Genomic DNA, 21,357 nt, shown 5'->3' with positions numbered 1-21,357 from the left:
TGACAATTAGTTCTATTTTGGGGTCCAAAATGAGCTAAATTGCCTGGACTAATTGGACCAATGCTGTCCTTACTCTCTGTTACAGTGCTCCCCCTCCCCCTGCTCTAAGCCCCTCCCCCTCCTACCTGTCCTCTAAGCCCCTCCCCCTCCTACCTGTCCTCTAAGCCCCTCCCCCTCCTACCTGTCCAGAGGGTCCCAGCAGGTGAAGACCGTCAGGTCTCTGTTGTCCCTCATGGTTTCCCAGGGGATGTCGTCCTCCTCCGCCGACAGAGACATGGCCTTCACACTCTCCTCCAGACTCACAACTCTGACAGAGAAATACACACAGAGAGACACACACACACACACACACACACACACACACAGACACACACACTGTTAGAACACTGCTGAGAGAGTGTGTGTGTGTGTGTGTGTGTGTGTGTGTGTGTGTGTGTGTGTGTGTGTGTGTCTATGGCATAACCGCAACATTTATCTCCTAAACATACTGTAACCAGCCGGTGGTAAACCTCTAAAAACCTGCGGGTAAGTTAAAGGGACAACAAGGAGTTTCTATTTGGTTATAAAAAGTCTGATATTAATGTGGATGAATCTCCGTTACCACTTGTTAATGGTCCATTGTAGATAAATCTATGGTTTTGTCTCTATGGTTATTTTGTTATTATTAGTGGTGGTGGAAATGCTGGGCGAGCCGACCAGCGTTTCTTTACTTTCGGTTTCGTGGCGAGTCATGAGAATAACGCCGCCGAATCTCCGTTTATGGTGGGAACTACGACGGTATGTGATCGTCTTCCAACCTCTGACTTTAATTCTTGATGAATGAAAACATGAGTCTGTCTTGCACCGGTCAAAGAATTTCACGGTGCGGAGGCTCATAAATGTAGTGAGAAAACACTTCGCTTTTACAAAACTCCTCGTTGTCCCTTTAATTAGTGATCATTTTCTCCCCCGGGATGACGACGGAGGTTGGCCGGCCGAGCAGCTCTGCAAACAGCCTATGTCTCTCTGTGAGTCTGTGTGTGTGTCTGTGTGTCTCTGTGTGTGTGTGTTGTGTGTCTGTGTGTGTCCTACATGTCAGCCTCTAGGAACAGGTCCAGCAGCAGTGTGTGTCTGTGTGTGTGTGTGTGTGTGTGTGTGTGTGTTGTGTGTCTGTGTGTGTCCTACATGTCAGCCTCTAGGAACAGGTCCAGCAGCATCCTCTCTGTTCGGACTTGAGCGAAGTGCAGCGACTGGTTGAGTCTGTTCCTGAGGGCGATGAACTCTGGGATCTTCTCAAACGCTCCGTACTTGTAGGCCTGGATGATGTACTCTGAGGTCTGACACACACACACACACACACACACACACACACACACACACACACACACACAGACACACATTAATATATATATATATAAATACAGAGTCCTAATGTCTATGGATATTCTCATTCATCCAGGTCATCGTTCTTTTCTGGGTGAATTGAATCATAGGCAACTGGATAGTGCGGACTAGTGAGACTTGTTGCATATGAACTGATGAAGCCCCTTGGATCATTTCTTTTTAGAATTAGAATTAGAAAAACTTTATTGTCCCGCCAAGGCAGGAAATTCATCTTTGGTCTCACTTATAGACAGAACAGACAGAGGAGAAACGTCTTCCCAGACAAATACAAGTCCAGTTGCCTACGACTCAATTTGAAGCAAAAAATGAACAACAGCACGCACATCCAAAAAACCCAAGCAGTCAAAGCATGGAAACAAAAAGAAAATTGAATTATTATTATTATTATTATTATTATTATTATTATAAAAGGTCTGCTACACCATATAGCTCCAGTGCAGAAAATGTATTAAATCATAACGTTTTGAGCTGCAAGCTCTTCTTCCGATGGTGTTGCAGACCTTTTTCTTTTTGTTTCCATACAATTCAATTTTCCCAGAAAAGTGTCATCATGCAAAAGCCGGTGCATATTCTCATTTGTCCAGGTCATAGTATCTCAAAGGAGTTTTCAATCGAAAGCAACTGGACTTGGTTATTTGTCTAGAAAGACGTTTCACCTCTCATCCATGATGGTCATGATGAAGTCCTTTTGGATGAGAGGAGAAAACGTCTTCCCAGACAAATTACAAGTCCAGTTGCCTACGATTCAACTTGCCCAGTAAAGTGTCATCATGTTTTGTTTTGCACGAGGATCAACTCACATCTTTCTGGTTTGAGTGGAAGAACCTGAGGGAGAAGTTGCAGGACTGTGAGGCTGCAGCGAACTGACCCAGAGACTCAGCGTAGCGCGTCAACAGAAACCTGCACAAGGGAACAACAAGAGGAACAAGGTCCAACATTCAGTCGGTCTGAGATTGTGTTGTGGTGAAAACAGAGGAAAAAACAGGCTTCATTTGTAGAAATTGTCGGTGCAAGCTGTTTTTAGAACAGCGGAGCAGAGCCGTGAGCTGCACATTCACCACGCTATGAGATAATAACACAACGTTACCACACAGAGTTGTTGTAGAGGGAAATACAGAGACTGGTGATGAAAAACTGTCCCTGAAGGCAACGTGCATCAGCGGTTTTACATGAATTTACCTCTAAAACAACTCTGTGTGGTAACGTTGTGTTATTATCTCATAGCGTGGTGAATGTGCAGCTCACAACTTGTCCACCAGAGCGTTGTGGAGTTGTTGGATTGTGTATTTGATGAGTTCGATGAGTTTGAAACCAAGAAATCCCATAATGAGCCTCCGTAGCGTAGCTCTGAGCAGCTCACGGCTCTGCTCCACCGTTCTAAAAACAGCTTGCACCGACAATTAAAGGTAACGAACCTACTGCTATGACTATAGGGATTATGGCAATGGGCCAATTTGACAAAAATGTTGAACTTTATCTCTTTAACTCTAAGATATATGAACACTTCAGTTGTTTGGTCGTGTTTTTTACTGGATGTACAACTCTCTTCCATGTGATTAAAGGTGTGTGTGTGTGTGTGTGTGTGTGTGTGTGTGTGTGTGTGTGTGTGTGTGTGTGTGTGTGTGTGTGTGTGTGTGTGTGTGTGTGTGTCTGACCCGATGGTGTCGTGCTGCACGTGCTTGGCGTCCAGGCTGGAGTAGAGGTCGACGACGGGCTCGAAGGCCCCGAGGCGACAGTAGAGCAGCAGCAGCAGCAGCTTGAACTGAGCGTTGGAGCCGCTGTGGGACAGGCCCTCCTGGAGCATCGCTAGGGCCAGCCAGACCATGTCCTCGTCGCCTAGGAGACACACACACACAGGTTAGAGACAGAGACTAGAGGGCTGCGTTGGGTTGGGTCCCGCCGGGTCCCGCGGGACCCAACCCAAATCTCGCGGGAGCGGGCGGTTTGAACTTTGCTGCGGGCGGGAACAGGCGGGAACGGGCGGGTAAAAAAAAACACTGCGGGAGCGACAGGATGACGGAGTCAACAAATGAAATAGAAAAAAAGCTAAAACAAGGTCTCTACAACACAAAAAATAAGCAAGGCAAGTCTGATATTTGGAAAAGATTCTCAATTCTTTGTGACAAAGATATAAAGGTAGAAAAATAAATAAAATACAGAGGAGGAGAATAGAATATGAAACAGCCCTTATTGAATTGAAAAATGAAAACAACGAAATAGGAGCGCTAGACCAGTGCGTCAAAAGACACGCAGCCCATGAGTCTCTTTTTAATAGCCTATAGAATTACGTGTTTTCTCCTGCGGGACAGGAGAAGACACAAAATCAATGCATCTCTATTATTGTGCGGCATAAATTCTCAGAGTTTTGCAGGTGTGGGCGGGAGTGGACACATTGCGGGCGCGGGCGGTAATGGTCAGAAATTCAGCGGGAGCGGGCAGGAGCGGGATGAAGAAAACAGTCCCGCGCAGGACTCTAACAGAGACAGACCATGTCCTTGTCGCCTAGGAAACACAGACACACAGTAGGTAGGACGTTTCCATTACCCCAAGAAATGCAATAACAGCAGCTGAGATCGCTGTGCCGTCACCATGGAAACGCAAGACGCCAGAATTATGGGATATCGCGAGACTAGATTACGGCTAATTCGCAAAACACCTGTCAATAGAAGACAGTCACCCTAAGGCATGTAAGAGGCCACGCCCCCTCGCCGGTGAAAACAAAGGAGAAGTCCTCAGTGTGTTCCATAGGCGCTGATACAAAACACCACAATGTCAAAGAGTTGTTGTGTGGTTTATTGTTGGTTGAACAACTTAACAGAACCTAACATCAGATTTCCCTCCTCCCCTTCAGAGAATGGGACAGGAAAAGAAGAGATTTATGGCCTGAAGCCGTGGGACCGGCTAGTCCACATGTGCTTGTGTGGTTAAACCCTTCAGGGGGGGCGACCGCCATTCTGAAGGTCCACTAACGTTATTCTGAAAATTTCCGAGGGTCCGTTCTAAAACTGTACATAATAATAATAATAATGTGTGGGCTAATATACAAGAAAAAAAAAAATTTAAACGTTACGAGTTTCGATCCCTGGCCGCCTGCACCCGAGGTAACTGCTCTAACCGCTGCACTACGGTGACAGTTGATCAACATGTTTCACTCAGCGTTATATAGCACGCCGCTCCCCGCTGAGTGGACTCATTCTCCTGTAGGCTTTATAGACAGACATTCCCTAAATCTTTGTTTTTTTCGGTAAAACGAGGTGATACAGCTGTCTGCCTGACAGACGTTAGCTATTACAGGAGGTTTCCAGGCCAAATCAAGACGGACTACGGAGGGATTTGTATTTACCACCAGTCAAAACCAGCAGTTTGTTTTCACCGGAGTGGGGGCGTGGCCTCACCTGCTGCTCTCAGACAGTTGGTGCGTTTCCATTTCCCCTAGAAATGCGTAAAACCTAAATATCGCAATAATAAAAAAACTGGTAATGGAAACACTTTTGAAAAACCTCTCAAATATCGCTACAAAGTTTTTAATTTCAGAATTATTATAATTGTAAAAATCTGAAGGAAACAGGAAGCAGCTGTTGCTAGGAGACAGAGACAGAGACAGACCATGTCCTGGTTGCCTAGGAGACAGAGACAGACCATGTCCTGGTTGCCTAGGAGACAGAGACTCACCCGTGTCGGTCCACAGGTCCACGTACACATGCGCTGCCATGAGACAGTACATGTCTGAGAACTGCAGCTCCGTCTTCAGGGAGTTTTTCCCTGTGAGCAGGGAAACAACAGTCAACAACAACAACAACAACAACAACAACAACAACAACAACAACAACACAGACCGAAGGAGAGGAGGAGGAAGAGGAGGATCAACATCATAGTTCAAGCAGATATCAGCTTCACGGCCGTTTCGGCTAATGCTGCGTTCAAGGCAGGCTTTTGAAACCGTAAGTTACAGCTTCAAGTCACAACTACGACTTGGTAGCGTTCCAGGTAACCCGTAGCTCGTGTTTTTACCATCCTGTTGTCTGTGAAAGTTCCCTATAACGGCCACTCGTAACTTCCGACCCGTGAACTCGTACCAGATCGAACTGGTATGACTTCACAGGAAGGAAAAACACAAAGTACGAGTTTCTTTGAACGCACCATGAGTTAGCAGCCCCCGCCCTTGTCAGGCATCAATTGGTCCTCGTGCTACGTCACCACATTCACGCGCATCCCTTGGCTGCACACACAGCCCTTCATGCCGTTCTCTCTCCTCATTGGATAACACTTGTATCCCACAAGGAAAATTTTCTCCTCGGGTTACAGCAGAGCAGAGTGACGGAGAGACTCGTGTTTAGGCTGAAATACTTCATGTAAGTGATTGCTGACGGAAAATAGGACTATTTAGGACTTATATTAACAAAAACATTCCACTGATATCTGCTTTCAGTGTTTTATAAACGTCTTTGTTCAGGTTCAAACTAAAGGAGCTTTTATTGTGAAAAACCAGGCTAGGAACACCACCCACGTTACTTTTAAAAAGTAATTAGTTACAGTTACTCCTTACTTTCCCTAGTAAACAAGTTACTACATTGTAAAAGTAACTAATTGCCAGAAAAAGTAACTATTGCGTTACTATTTTATAAAATGCTCAAATAATGGCGTTATAACGGGGGAAAAAATAACTTTTGTGATTACTATTACTGAAAACAGTAGCTCCATTAGTAACGGCATTTATATATAATGCTGTTATTCCATCACAGACAAACAGGAGGTTTTACTGAACGGTGATGAACGCCTGCAGCAGATGTGACAGACTGAGTGTTTCTCTCTCTGAAACATGCTGCGTTCACACCCAGGTGTTCATGGTCCGAGGTAAAGTGACTGCTACATGAATGATTGGGGGGGAAAAAAACTGATTTGGGAGCTGGAGGCGGTGAGAAATTTAGCGTTGACGGCCGCCACTAACTTCTCTATGTCAGAATGTTACCAATTATTTTGAGATTTGAGACTAATTACAACCATAAAATACCACTCACCAAGTTTTACCAGTACATTTTTAAGACGTTTGAAAAATTGATTTAAGACATTTTAAGGCCAATTAAGGCCTTGTTTTTAGATTAATGAATTCAATGCCTTTTAAGAACCCTGGGTTGATACCTTCTGTTACGTAAATAAATTATCATTCTATTGTTTTACCCGTACGTTTCGGTGTATTTGTCCGGCCTAGAGCCGGGTCGTGACACCACCAAGCACTGGTCGACCAAAAAAACATTAGCCGACCAAAATCTCATTGGTTGATTGGTCGCAGGAAAACAACGCCAGCCCTAATTATAACAATAATAAATTAAAATCAAAGAAACTATTCTCTTTTCTCAAACAAAATACTGTTAAAAAATGAACTTAACTCCATTGTGGAGACTATTTAAGTTTAGGAAACAAACTTGCCGTCTGTGCCATATAGCTAGCTACCCAGGGGGCAAAGCAAAAAACACAGCCACGGAGCGTTGGAGCGGGTGTGTCGCGGTTCTGTCATTTCATTGGCGACACAGGTTCGTGTCTTAGAGGGTCACGGTTTCGATTTTGACACATGTATCGTTACAGGCCGACTAATCTGGTGTGGGTCAATCTTTCCCGTCTCTTTGCTCCTGGTTCAGGATCAGATACCAGATACCAGATATCAGGACCATCAGCCGTTGAACAGAAACCAACTCTCACCGAACTCGTTGAACAGAAACCAACTCTCACCGGGGGTCGGTGCGCCGTATTAAGTTTCGCTTTCACCACGCGCGCTTCTCTGTGGTGTGTAGAGCAGGGGTCTTCAACGTTTTCCAGGCCAAGGACCCCCAAACTGATGGAGAGATGGAGCGGGGACCCCCTACTTATATACAGTATATTGTATAAAATTGTGTTTTATATTTAACTGGTCCTGTAGTGCCATACAGGGCCGTTGTATAGGGGAGAAAGGTGATGATCATTATAGGGGCCCAGCGCCCAGTAGGGCCCACAAAAACCCCAGTAGTCTAATCTTTGTATGACTGAATTATTCTGCATAAGACCCTGACTGATATTCATAGTAATGCTGCATTAGCATCAAAACAAAGTAGGCTAAATAAGAAATGATAATAGATACGTAAAAGTGGAAAAGTCAGGGGGCAGGGTCCCACTTTAGTATACTTTCAGGGGGCCCAGGATTCCTAGCAACGGCCCTGGTGCCATATGCCAAAAGTACCATGTTATGAACTATAAATCACGCTTTTTTTAGGAGTTTGGCTGGTCATGGGACTTTTCGAAGGGACTTACATAAAAAACATATGCCATGCCATCTATGATCACAACAGGTCACAACTACGCTCGTGGTAACTGAACGCTGCTACTACACCAATGAAAGAATTACTAAACCATAAAAAGACAGAGAAAACAAAGCAGTGTTTCCCCTACTTTGTTTTTTTCTCTGGCTTTTTATGCATTTATTTTGAAAGGGCAGCTGGAGAGAGACGGGGACGCGGAGAGAAAGTGAGAGGGGGGATTGACACGCAGCGATGGGACTGTCGGAGGGTCGCTGCAGCGGCCGTGCTCTACCAAGACATATGACGCTCGCGACTCACCCCAGTCGTCAGCGCCGCGGTCACCGGGGCTGAGAACTTTTACACCGGGCGCGCCGTGTCATGTCTCGGTTCCACGGAGCGTTTCAGTGACGACCTGACGCTGCTGCATTGTTGCTGCGCTATGAGCAGACGTGGCGGCGCGCGTTAATGTCACCGTCGTGTGTGTGTGTGCTGTGAATATCGCTACATTTTTATTTTTTTAAGACGTTAGTTTAGGCGGCAGCTCTTTGTTGTTAAGGCGGCCGCCTTAACAGGAAAGCGCTGCGGGAAACCCTGGAAACCAACTCTCACCGAACTAGTTGAATAGAAACCAACTCTCACCGAACTCGTTGAACAGAAACCAACTGAACTCGTTGAATAGAAACCAACTCTCACCGAACTCGTTGAACAGAAACCAACTGAACTCGTTGAACAGAAACCAACTCTCACCGAACTCGTTGAACAGAAACCAACTCTCACCGAACTCGTTGAACAGAAACCAACTCTCACCGAACTCGTTGAACAGAAACCAACTCTCACCGAACTCGTTGAACAGAACTCGTTGAACAGAAACCAACTCTCACCGAACTCGTTGAACAGAAACCAACTGAACTCGTTGAACAGAAACCAACTCTCACCGAACTCGTTGAACAGAAACCAACTCTCACCGAACTCGTTGAACAGAAACCAACTCTCACCGAACTCGTTGAACAGAAACCAACTCTCACCGAACTCGTTGAACAGAAACCAACTCTCACCGAACTCGTTGAACAGAACTCGTTGAACAGAAACCAACTCTCACCGAACTCGTTGAACAGAAACCAACTGAACTCGTTGAACAGAAACCAACTCTCACCGAACTCGTTGAACAGAAACCAACTCTCACCGAACTCGTTGAACAGAAACCAACTCTCACCGAACTCGTTGAACAGAAACCAACTCTCACCGAACTCGTTGAACAGAAACCAACTCTCACTGAACTCGTTGAACAGAAACCAACTCTCACCGAACTCGTTGAACAGAAACCAACTCTAACCGAACTCGTTGAACAGAAACCAACTCTCACCGAACTCGTTGAACAGAAACCAACTCTCACCGAACTCGTTGAACAGAAACCAACTGAACTCGTTGAACAGAAACCAACTCTCACCGAACTCGTTGAACAGAAACCAACTCTCACCGAACTCGTTGAACAGAAACCAACTCTCACCGAACTCGTTGAACAGAAACCAACTCTCACCGAACTCGTTGAACAGAAACCAACTCTCACCGAACTCGTTGAACAGAAACCAACTCTCACCGAACTTGAGTCCGTGCCGGTAGTGCGCCTTGAGCTCGGCGATGAGCCGCAGCTTCCCGTGGCGGTCCAGAGCGTGGTGCAGCCCCAGCGCTCGGCTCAGCTGACACACACACAGGTGTCTCTGCAGCGCCCGCGTGTCCTCGGGGAAGGACAGACCGTCGTCCTGCTGCTGCCCCAGAGGGACGGCCTCGCTCAGACGGTTGATGAACTAGAGACAGAGACATAAAGACAGCTCCCATCAGCTCAGCCCCAAAACACCAGAGAATAAAAACCATCATTAATCAATCAAAAGATTTATATTTAGAATACTGGGAAAAGAAAACAAAAACTCCAAGCAGACTAAATTGTTATTTAACTCTAAACAGAGAATATAAATTGGCCAAATACCTCCACTCTGTTAGAGACATAAACATTTTTTTTTAATTTTAGATTTGGTCTTAGTCTTTTTGACGAAAATACTTTAATAATAATTTTAGTCAATTTTAGTCATTTCTATATGTGATAGTTTTAGTCTAGTTTTAGTCGACAAAAACTCAAAAAGTTGTTAGTCAGTTTTAGTAAAAAAAAAAGTCTTTTAACAAATTAATTCAATAAAGGAATGGTTTTACACATAATGTTTCCACCCAAAGGAGAATACTTTCTGGTCTAAGGATTATGCATCAGCCTCCACACAGATAAAGTGGTAACAGTAGCCTGGTGCATTCAGTTTTTTTTTCTGCTGGATTATATTTAAAATACGTCCATATATGTGTGGCGGCCTGGGAAAACCCGTCGGAAGTCGCTGACGTTCGATTGTGGCAAACAGCCAAAATAGGTGGAAAAGTACTATTTATTTCCACGATTTAGATATTTTTTGTGATTCTGGTACTTTTAACTCTCTACTACATCGTGGTGAATAAATGTTTTAAGAAAACAAAACGGAAAGTACTTATTTTTATGCTTTTGTGGCGAGTAAAGCGTTTCATTTACAGCTGAGCTGCAGCAGCAGCGCTAGAGGAGAGGAGGTCCGTTGTTATTGTAGAGGTAACATTTAAAGACCCTCAGAAAGCAGAAAATCACACAATTCAGATACAGTTTACAGCTCATCTCTATCATAAACGGTTCAGAAGCTGTTTAATGTTTTGTAAAACACTCTTTAGTCTTTAGAGGGTTAAAACAGCAACGTTCTAGTTAAAGCCGGTTTTCTCACTTTTCAGTTTTTTGGTCATAATAGATTAAAATGCCCATAACTTTTGATCTGAAAGGGCTATCTCAGTTATTCAAACAGTTATGAATGGCTGAAAACTTCTAGTTTATGAATATATTAAAGCATGAAAATGTCAAAATCCCACCATGTGAAGGGTTTTCCCAGGCCGCCACACATATTAGAATTTAACATCCCCTCTTGTCTCGTGTTGTTATGGATGTTTGTTCTTCACCCATCTTACACACTTTTACACTTGTATTGTTTCCTGTTTCCTGTTGTTTTATCACCTGAATTGCACTATGTAAATAAAAAATAAAAAAGGAGCAAGCAGCAGCAGCAGCAGCAGCTGTGGTGGGCGGGGCCTCACCTGGACGTGCTGCTCCGACGGCAGCAGGTGCAGGTAGAGCTGCAGGTCCGTGATGCAGCACGGCTTGTCTCCGAACTTCCCAAAGAACTGGACCATCAGCTCCAGAGGGTCGCCTGTTGGACCACACACACACACACACACACACACACACATTGTACATTTACATTTACACTGCAACTTTACACAAAACTCTAAACCTTATCAAGAATATTTGTCTTATTTCTAGTCAAAACAAATCTAATTCAACTTAAAATAAGACTTATCACATAAAAATTAACTTGTTTTTAGACACTTTTTACTTCTTTCAAGCAGATTTTCACTTGAAATAAGTAGAAAAATCTGATAGTGGAGCAAGTTTTTCTTTCTTATTACAAACACAAAAAACTTGCTTTCACTGGCAGATTTTTCTACTTATTTCAAGTGAAAATTAGTTTGAAAGAAGTGAAAATGATCTAAAAACAAGTTAATTTTTAGGTGATGAGTCTTATTTTAAGTGTAAAGAGATTAGTTTTGACTAGAAATGAGACATTTTGACAAGAAATAAGACAAATATTCTTGGAAAGTTGGAAACAGTTTTTGCAGTTTGTTTCTATGTTTATTCCTTCTCTTCTCTCATTCTCTCTCCCAGAAGTCTGGTTTAAAGATGTGCAGTCTGTGGCTCCATCTTATCTATGACAGAATAATCTCTTCCATGCAGTGTGTGTGTGTGTGTGTGTGTGTGTGTGTGTGTGTGTGTGTTACCCAGCATGCTCTCCTCCGCGGCGCCGCGCTGCCTGAGCCGCTGCATCAGCTCCAGTCGAGCCAGGAACGGTCCTCGGAGCGAGCGCGAGTCTTTACCGTCTTCTCCTTTAATCCTCTCCTCCACGAACCTCACCACCTCGGCCACGGTGTAGTGGACGGGGCCCTCCGCACAACTACACACACACACACACACACCACATGTCTCATTAAATATGCGCTAATTTGCATAAGAGACCACTCCCAAAATGATCAGTGTCTCTAGTTTTACTATTTATAGGTGTTTGAGTAAAATTAAATAATTTTTTGTTTTGTTTTATTCTATCAACTACCGACAACATTTCTCCCAAAATTGAAAACAAAAATATTGTCATTTAGAGCTTTTATTGGCTGAAAATGACTAAACTAGTCTAAATAACAAAAAATATAACGTCTTTTCAGACCTTGACTAATTATAATAATAATAATAATAATAATGCAAAGAAAACATGTTCATATTTATTCTTAAACAACACAGCAAGAATATTTTAACTCAGGAAGAGTTTATAAACCAGTTTTAGAGGGATAATGTCGATGTTTAATCCAGCAGTGGTTTTTATAATCTGGTTCAGGTGATGACCTCGTCAGTGTCTCATTAAGGAGAATGAGTTGTGTTTAAAAAAGAAAAGAGAAGAATGACTTTCATACATGTAGAGATGCTTTGAAGAAACACTTGTGAAAGTGGTCTCTTAATTTTTTCCAGAGTGGTATTTCCAGAACAGAAATCTGAACAATGGATAAAGCTGCTTTGTTTTATCTTGTTGAGATATTAGAGTCTTTAGTTTTTCCAGAGGAGGATTGTGGATTTCTCTTTTTATCACTCTGTAAATGAGAAAATACTGTCACCAGCCCTTTAAAACATCTAATGTCTCCATGTTTTTAGTAATAAAATGTTGTATAAATGAGGCTGTGAATGATATATCAACAATCCCCTCTGTAAAAACCTTCAGAATATAGAAAGGGATCAAAGTGGAAGGTTTGGTGTCTGTAAGTGCTGCTGAAGTGGAGATTTCTAGCTCAGAGTCTGAGTCTGAGAAACTCTTTCTGAGGAAACGGCCTTTAAGGACTTGGACTGTAAAACTACAGAGATTGTTGTTGTCAATCCTACTTTTAGGATGTGTTGCTATGATACAAAGGAAATGACATCATTGTTGAGGAGAGAGAGCTTTACAATGACACCTGACATGACATGGCTCAGACTAACTCCTGGTCAGTTTAGGAGAAATCTACTGATGAAATAAAAACCTTAATGTGGATTTTCTACCGTTTCTTTCCTCTAGTCTGAAAGAAGATGTGATAAAGAAGCAAAACAACCAATCTCAAATTTATGATGATAAGGACATGATAAGGAAGAGAAATAGTCCTAAAGACCGGTGTTTTATCCTGTGGTGTGAATGTGAATGTGTAATGCAGTTTTCAGAGAAGAAGCTGGAGCGACTCACTGCTCTCCGTCCTCTGGAGGACTCCACGACTGATCCATCAGGTGGAAGAGAGAGTCGAAGTAGGAGGGGTAGAACTGCCAGTCGTCAGGGCTGCACACACACACACAGACAGATACACAACAACACACACACATTAACTGCTGTGTGTTACTCTACAGGACAACAGGACTTTAAACAGTGTGTTAAACCGTGACTGACTTCTTGAGCAGCAGCTTGTGAGCCAGAGCGTTGCACTCGGGCCATCGCTGCAGCCGCTGGTACAGCATCATACACTTGTTCTCTCTGCTCTGCAGCTCACTGGTCAGCTTCTCTGTGGAGCACACACACACACACACACACACACACACACACACACACACACACACACACACACACACACACACACACACACACACACACACACACACACACACACAGTAAGATCACTCTACGGGCCAGCCCTGAAGATCTTGGACAGGAAACCATGGTATTACCATCACTGCAACATACTCTCTAAATATAAGTTTTTGAGTTCTGACAACCTAATCAAGTTTTGTAATATTCGACTGGTTCACAAAAAAAAAGATTTTGTACAGCTCCGCTCGGAGTCGACAACTAGAGTCTCAAGATCAGTATCCAGGGGCGACTGCATATCCCCATGCGACACTCCTCCTTTGCACAATCTGTGTTTTCATGGACAGCCATCAGAGAACAAGCTGCCTGAAACCCTGAAAAACACGACAAACTATTTAAATTTCTCTCATTATTTAAAACAACGGCTACTGGAGAACCAAAGTTGCCAGCACGTTTAAAAGCAGGGCACTTGTTACTCAGTTAGTCTCTTAAAAAAATGTATTTTAGTAGCTCGTAACGCACTCAATTCATGGAATTATCTTAAAATCTTATGGAATATGAATTGTGGAATTTTAAAATGTTTTATGTATATTTTGTATCTTGTAAGACTTAGCTTTTCTCTCCATTGATCATATAGGATAGGGTAGCTACACCTTTCTCAGGTGTGTTGCACTTGATCTGGTCTTTTTAGATGTAGAAACTGTTGTTTTTGTGTTGTCTATGTGTTGTCTACTGTCTGTTTGTGTATCAGTCTTGTATAGTAGTGTGTGGTCTGCGTTTCTTGTGTGTTTGTTGTATGTTACATGTTGGGACTGCAGATGGAAATGAGCTGTGAGCTAAATCTGGTGCAACCATCTCTTCATTTTCTGTAAATGATTAATGTCATTGCACAATGTTAGAATATGGCTGAAAGTTACAGTGTGTGTGTGTTTTTTTAAATTATTATTATTAGTTTATAAAGGGAACATGTGTGAGTCTGTATTAACATCTGGATGGTCCCTCACCTCCTAGAGGACCTCTGACCACCTCCAGAGCCTCCACACACTTCCCCAGACGCTCCAGGATCATGAAGTACAGCTGCACCTGCAACAGAGAGACAGGTGAGTGGTTACTATAACAACAACAACATCTGTATGTGACAGGTGGAGGAGAGTTAGAGCAGAGGAAGTTTCTGGAAGTTACATTTAAATAAAGGACTAAACATCTGTTTCAGAAGTCAAAGCTTCAGTTTGTAAATCTAAATTAACACCATGTTAAACTGTGAGAACTGGTTCCTCCTGGGGGTTTAACCCTCCCAGGTCAGCGACATCGTATACAATGGTGGAGAACTGGTTTTAGAGCTGCAACAATAATCGATTATTACATGAATCGTCAACTATTCTGATAATCTAATAATCAGTTTGAGTCGGGGGTTTTATAAAGAGAAAAAGTCCAGATTCTCTGATTTCAGCTTCTTCAATGTGAATATTTCTGGTTTCTTTGTTCCTTTATGACAATAAACTGAGTCTCTCTTTTGTTTGTGGACAAAACAAGACATTTGAGGACGATGTCGTCTGGTGGTTTGAGAAACACTGGTTGATGTTTTTAACATTTTATAACATTAACAACTAATTGATGAATTGTTTAAATAATCGTTAGTTGCCGCTCTAGTTGTTTTACTCTTTTGCGTCTATCTCCAGAACGCTGAATGACAGCATGGTCATTCTTTTTTTATTGAAAGCGGGACACTTCTGCCTTTACAAAGAGTCCAGTGGTGAGTCAGTAGCTACCTTCACATGACACCACAACAGGATGAATTTTCTGTGCATTTCGAACAAATATATGTGAAATGTATCTTCTGTGTTTTATTTCCCTTCCTTTTCCTATCATATATCTTTTTCTACGTTCACATGACAACACAACAGGATGAATATTAAAGCCCTGGTCGTCCTGAACAAAGGGACTGAGGTTTAACAAGGTGTTAATACACAGAGAGTCCAGCAGAGAGAAATACAGACTGTGAAGGGTTAATAATCTCTTTAGCCTTAATGAGACCCAGGAAGCTGCAGAACCAGCAGGACCTTGTGTTTCCTCCTCTCACCTCGGCCTCGGCCTCGATCTTGTCTTCCTTCACCATCTTCTCCACCATGCGCTCGGCCAGAGGCAGGAACATGGTCTGGGACAGCTTCTCGTCCTGCGCTGAGATCGCCTGGACCACAGGAGAGACAACAACAGGTCAACAACAGGTCAACAACAGGTCAACAACAGGAAACAACAGGAAACAACAGGTCAACAACAGGAAACAACAGCTCAACAACAGCTCAACAACAGCCTAGTGTTTTTCTGTTTTGTTCCGGTGAGATGGTGCAGACTTGTTGTGTGATCAGCTGCCACAATCGTTCACATGATCACAGCGGCAAAACGCTCGATGGGCTGAGATTTTTTTCCGTTTCCTGCTTGGAAACAAATCAAAGCCAAGGACGTCGGGTCTCAGAGCTGAATGGAGCTGACCGAGAGGCGCTTTGACCCATTAATACTATCGGTTTTTTTTAATTATTATTAGTTTAATATGTCGTCAACTCATGGGGGCGTCGACACGTGCAGAGTTCACTGCCTTCAGTCATATTTCACAGCAAAAAGTTCCACAGGAGGACTGACAGTATGTGCAGCAGCCCCCATGAAGGAAGATCAGACAATACATGTAGCTACATGGACATAGATGTCAATCACCTGTAACTACGGCGCTGAAGGAAAAAAATAAAATAAAAGAGGACGTCGCTGCTCTCCAGCCTGTTCACCTGCAGCTCTCCTGCAGCTCCACAGAGGAGCTGTCAGAGGAGCTCTGCTGCTCCTTCAGCCTGGTGTTTGGCTGCACTTTATAAAAACAGTTCTATATTGGACGATCTGAGCACGATCAGCTGAGACAGAGCACAGTGGATGTGTGTGGATGTGGTTTTTTTTGGGCCGTGCGCCGCGAGTGTCTTCATCTTATCAGTTAACGGTTAATAATCGGTTAACGAGTGTCGGTTATCAGTCAGAAAAAAATTCAAAATGTGCTTCATCCCTAAAATAAAAACCAGACCCAGAACTGGACTCAATGTAAAGAGGAACCAGAGGAACCAGAGGAACCAGAGGAAGCAGAGAATCAGTCCTCACCTGCATGACCAGACTCATGACAGACCAGAAGTAGTACGGGTTCTTAGGGACGATCTTGTAGAGCGCCATGCCGGCCTGGAGGGGAGAGGAGAGAGGAGATGTTAGAGGTGGAGAGGGGAGAGGGTAGTGTGTATAGTGTATATAGTGTGTATATAGTGTGTATACAGTGTGTATAGTTACCTGCTGCATCTTCTTGTACTCTCCGACTCGAGCGTAGGCCATGAAGAGGTGAGAGTGATACTCCTCACTGAGAGGAACCTTCTTCACTGCTGCTTCATACAGCTTCGTCACCAGCTCAGCTGCAGAAAACACACACACACACACACACATAGTTAACACACACAGTTAACACACTAGGACGGGACAATATTGTTACTGTATTTGTACCAGGGAACATCTATGTATTGGGACAACGGATGGAAATCAGCCTGTGGCTACAATCCGGCTTGTTTACGATTTTATGCTTCGTTCATGAACTTGCACTGTCCCACCTCAAATACATTGAATTCACTTTATGCACAGCTCCACTACTTCCTGAAATAAGCCAGCTCGTTTATTTCCTGTCTTACATTATTGGACCAACTGATTAATCCAGGTGTGTCTGACCACTGTGACTACTCAGACACACCTGGATTAATCAGTTGGTCCAATAATGTAAGACAGGAAATAAACGAGCTGGCTTATTTCAGGAAGTAGTGTAGCTGTGCATAAAGTGAATTGAATTGAATTGAATTGAATTGAATGTGCTTTTCTCCTGATTCAATTCTTTTATGATATTTTGAGAGCAGGTTCAGTTTAAATAGTGATTCTTTGACACTGCAGATGTTTCCTAGCCTGACCATCCAGACTACATCATGAACATGTCTAGTGTGGCAACGAGCGGTCGACCTCGGCTCAATCCTTTCAAACTGCCTCTGCACCAATAGGGTAGCGCTACGACCAATCAGAGCAAAGAGCAGGATGACGTCGCTAGATTAAACTTTTCTAATTTCTGTCGGCAAAACACCAAATCCATCCTTCTTCTAAATGAACGACTTCAGTTTCTGGCTCAACTTAAAGAAAATGACAAGTTTAATTCTTTCAAAGTTGATGCCAACGCCGATTCAAACGGTTCCTTTGCCAAAGCCATCTATCTTCTTGTCATGTTTTTCACCGTCGCAGGTATGTCGTCAAGCCGCCCAACGACTCTCTAAACAGATAGAGCGCTGTGATTGGTCAACACAAACGGTGTTCCAGACTCTAAAAGTTCCTATGGCTCGTTTCTAGACCTACGGAGCAAAGAGATCTGCTGCTGCTAGGGGGCAGAGAGATTTATGTGATTTTTAGTTTGATTTTTTTAACCCCAGACCATGTGAAAAAGTTGAATGATGGTGTGTGTGTGTCAGCGTTTCCGCTAGAAAAAAATGGCACCGGACAACGTGACCGGCAGGTTTTCAATTTACCGGACAAATGTTTGAAATTCCGGTCAAATATTATCTGAATTTATTGAGCTTAAAATGATAAATGATATGCAGCCAGGTCAGTGTTTCCCACAGGTTTATTGCAAGGACTCTGTGGCGGGGGTCGGACTGTCCAGCGGTGGGAGGGGGTACTGTCATGCATGCACGCTGCTCTGTGTGTGGCGACGGTGGAGAAAGAGAGAAACGCGGCATGCTGGCAACTTGATAAAAAAAAAAAAGTCTGCTGCTTTGCAATAAAAACTCTACAAACAAACTGAAAAAAAATCCCTTGACAAGTTTTTTTTTTCTATGACTTTTTACGCATTTTCGTGTGTGTGAAATGTGCTGCAGCTGTTTTAAAATCTAATGTGTGCAGTGTCTCCGCGCAGCTTGAAATGCGCATCAGTGGTGTGACTTTGCTCTCCGCCAGGCGACTTCACTGCTGTTCTGATGTGATTCTACAGAGAGAGAGAAGCTTCTCTCCACTCAGGGTAGATGTCGCTGAAATCTCTGATTTCGTTTTAATAAAATTCAAATTGTGCTCGGACTCAGAGGGAATATTTTCACTGGACATTTTGACCGACGGGGTTAGAAAATTCCGGACTTCGGCAAATTTTACAGAAACCCTGGTGTGTGTGTGTGAGTGTGTGTGTGTGTGTGTGCGTGTGAGTGTGTGTGAGTGTGTGAGTGTGAGTGTGTGTGTCCTCACGGCGGTGCATCTCTCTGTAGAGGATGGTGAGAGCCTGCAGAGAGTTGTCGTCAGTAGGTTCCAGCGTGGCCACTTCCTGAGCCAGAGAGAAAGCTTCGTCCTGCTTCCCCGTCCTCTGCAGGCCGATGGCCTTCAGCACCTAACAACACAACAACACCACAACAACACAACTGTTGTTACACAGCCTCTTCTTTATGATCACTAGGGTTGTCACATGAACCGATACTACCGGTACCAATTCAATACCAACACAAAAAAAATATTCGATACCTGCTTTTTTCTGGTACCGTAATATACAACTTTTCCCTCGGCGAGGCGTGTCGGTTTTTGCCCGCAGTTGGGTTTGTTGCTCGTGAGACCAGCCATGTTGGGTCGGAGATTCAACAAGCCGGTCGGGTTTTACAGTTATTACAGGCAGTATGCTCGTTTATCACCAATCTGGCCCTTCAAATTAAAAGTCCTACAGCCTTTCACATAGGCCTACAGTTCAGTCATGACTTTGACTTCATTTTGACCAGACCGGGCTCCAAATGTTTTTTGCTTGGTCGACTATTTGGGGGCAGCCCTTATTTTAAATTCTGTGCAAAAAGATGTTGAAGCACAGTGATGTTAAACACTTGACATAACAAGTACATGGGTTCTGTTTTTGTTTTGTTTTTTAGTCTTGGTATCGAATTAGTATCGAGAATTGTGGAAATTCACAGGTGTTGGTATCGACTACTGAAATTCTGGTATCGTGACAACCCCAATGATCACAATAACATAATGGAACTGTTATGTTGGTCTGAAATGTCAGTAGTGTGACGGTCCTCCAAGGAGATTGGAGGACGGAGGAGGGAGAGGAGAGAGAAGAGGAGGAAGAAGAAGAATAGGGGAGGAGAAGGAGGAGTAATAGGAAAAAGAGGAGGAATAAGAAGGAGGAGGAAGAGGAGGAAGAAGAAGGAGGAGAAGAAGAGGAGAAGGAGGAGCAGTAGCAGTCAGTAGTAGCAGTAGGAGTCAGTGAGTGTGTGTGTGTGTCACCTTGGCACAGTGCAGGTCCTTGTGCTTCTTCAGCAGCTTGTCGGCCTGCTGGATCGCCATCTTGTTGTTCCCATTGTCCAGATAGTCTACACACACACACACACACACACACACACACACACACAGCTCAGGGTCACCAGTCAATAATCAATAGTCCATCAGCATCAACAGTCAGAGATGAGACCAATCACAGCAGGAGGTCGTCTGAAACATGAACCAGCAGCTTCACCGGTTCTACTTTAAATAACTAGAAATCATGAATACACTATAAAACTAACTATCAACCAATCACCTAACACCACATATTAATAATCTACTGATATGATAATAATAAAACTAATAATAATGAAACAGAAAGCAACATTTACAAGCTTCACTTCCACTTTGTCCTGTTTCTTGTAACAGATTTATTTTTACAGTGTAACGGCTTCGTCAGCGTTTCAGTCTCAGGGACGTTTCACCTTCAACCACTTTAAACTACTCTTTATATTATATTATATATTATATATTATATTATATTATATTATATTATATTATTATAATATAATATAATATAATATAATATAATATAATATAATATAATATAATATAATTATATTATATTATATTATGTGTATATATACATATAGCTCTGGAAAAAGAGAGAGACCACTCCCAAAATGATCAGTTTCTCTGGTTTTACTATTTCTAGGTGTGTGTTTGAGTAAAATTAAATTAGAAAATGACTAAACTAGTCTAAATAACAAAAAATATCAAGTCTTTTCAGACCTTGAATAATAATAATAATAATAATGCAAAGAAAACATGTTCATATTTATTCCTAAACAACACAGCAAGAATATTTTAACTCAGGAAGAGTTTATAAACCAGTTTTTGTGGGATAATGTCGATGTTTAATCCCAGCAGTTCATCATTCATACATGTAGAGATGCTTTTAACAAACACGTGAAAGTGGTCTCTTAGTTCTTTCCAGAGCTGCATACTGTATATATATATTAAATATATTAAACATTAAGGCTCCATCTGAGTCTGGATGTGAAGCGCAGCAGCAGTTTCCTCATGAACCCAGAGAATAGACATGACATCATCACACTGTCCTGTCTCACACAGTTAAATTTGGCCCCCAGCTGTCCTGACGAGAGTGTGTGTGTGTGTGTGTGTGTGTGTGTGTGTGTGTGTGTGTGTGTGTGTGTGTGTGTGTGTGTGTGTGTGTGTGTGTGTGTGTGTGTGTGTGTCTTTACCGTCCATTCAGAAGCGTTAATAGTTTACGGCGTCAGCTTTACGTAGCCTATCGGTTCACTCATTGACAACGACTAACGATTATTCTCTGTTCTCTGACTTCAGACTTTTATTTTGAAAGGTCACAGAACAAGTTGGGAAACAGCTGGAAGAAAATAACTTCTATTATTAACTTATATTAAAACATCTGGAGGACAGGACACATCTGTATTCCTGGTTTTTAGATTGGTGTATTTTTGAGTTTTATTCTTCTGATCAACATCAACAACAGATTTATTCTGAGATTCAGATAATTAATCTGACATGAGAGAGAGATTATAGATTATAAACTGTCAGACTGAAGCAGACACCTGTCATCTATAATCTGTTACAGCTGTTACAACTGTTCAGTGGATTCATTAATACATTCATCTGATAGGCAGATATTGTGATTTTATTTTTGCTTCATTTACATTTAAAAT

At 42.8% G+C, this 21,357-nt stretch overlaps 1 protein-coding gene across 1 annotated transcript in view; it reads right to left on the bottom strand.

The window, feature by feature from the left end:
- The window catches only part of naa25 (N-alpha-acetyltransferase 25, NatB auxiliary subunit), a 36,366-nt gene that overhangs the window by 12,346 nt on the left and 2,663 nt on the right, over window positions 1–21,357 (bottom strand). The window contains exons 2-17 of the mRNA XM_083983357.1: window positions 19,658–19,743; window positions 18,638–18,776; window positions 16,670–16,788; window positions 16,490–16,564; window positions 15,435–15,542; window positions 14,359–14,437; window positions 13,220–13,331; window positions 13,022–13,111; window positions 11,544–11,716; window positions 10,803–10,915; window positions 9,250–9,457; window positions 5,056–5,145; window positions 3,039–3,219; window positions 2,184–2,283; window positions 1,165–1,316; window positions 182–307 (exon numbers count right to left, since the gene is read on the bottom strand). Coding sequence (XP_083839483.1) covers window positions 182–307; window positions 1,165–1,316; window positions 2,184–2,283; window positions 3,039–3,219; window positions 5,056–5,145; window positions 9,250–9,457; window positions 10,803–10,915; window positions 11,544–11,716; window positions 13,022–13,111; window positions 13,220–13,331; window positions 14,359–14,437; window positions 15,435–15,542; window positions 16,490–16,564; window positions 16,670–16,788; window positions 18,638–18,776; window positions 19,658–19,743 — 1,951 coding nt within the window. The remainder of the gene's footprint in view (window positions 1–181; window positions 308–1,164; window positions 1,317–2,183; window positions 2,284–3,038; window positions 3,220–5,055; window positions 5,146–9,249; window positions 9,458–10,802; window positions 10,916–11,543; window positions 11,717–13,021; window positions 13,112–13,219; window positions 13,332–14,358; window positions 14,438–15,434; window positions 15,543–16,489; window positions 16,565–16,669; window positions 16,789–18,637; window positions 18,777–19,657; window positions 19,744–21,357) is intronic.

Source organism: Trachurus trachurus (genome assembly GCF_905171665.1).
Source record: "Trachurus trachurus genome assembly, chromosome: 12".
Lineage (NCBI taxonomy): Eukaryota > Metazoa > Chordata > Actinopteri > Carangiformes > Carangidae > Trachurus > Trachurus trachurus.
Note: the sequence above shows the minus strand (reverse complement) of the source record. Positions and strands in the feature narration are given on the sequence as shown.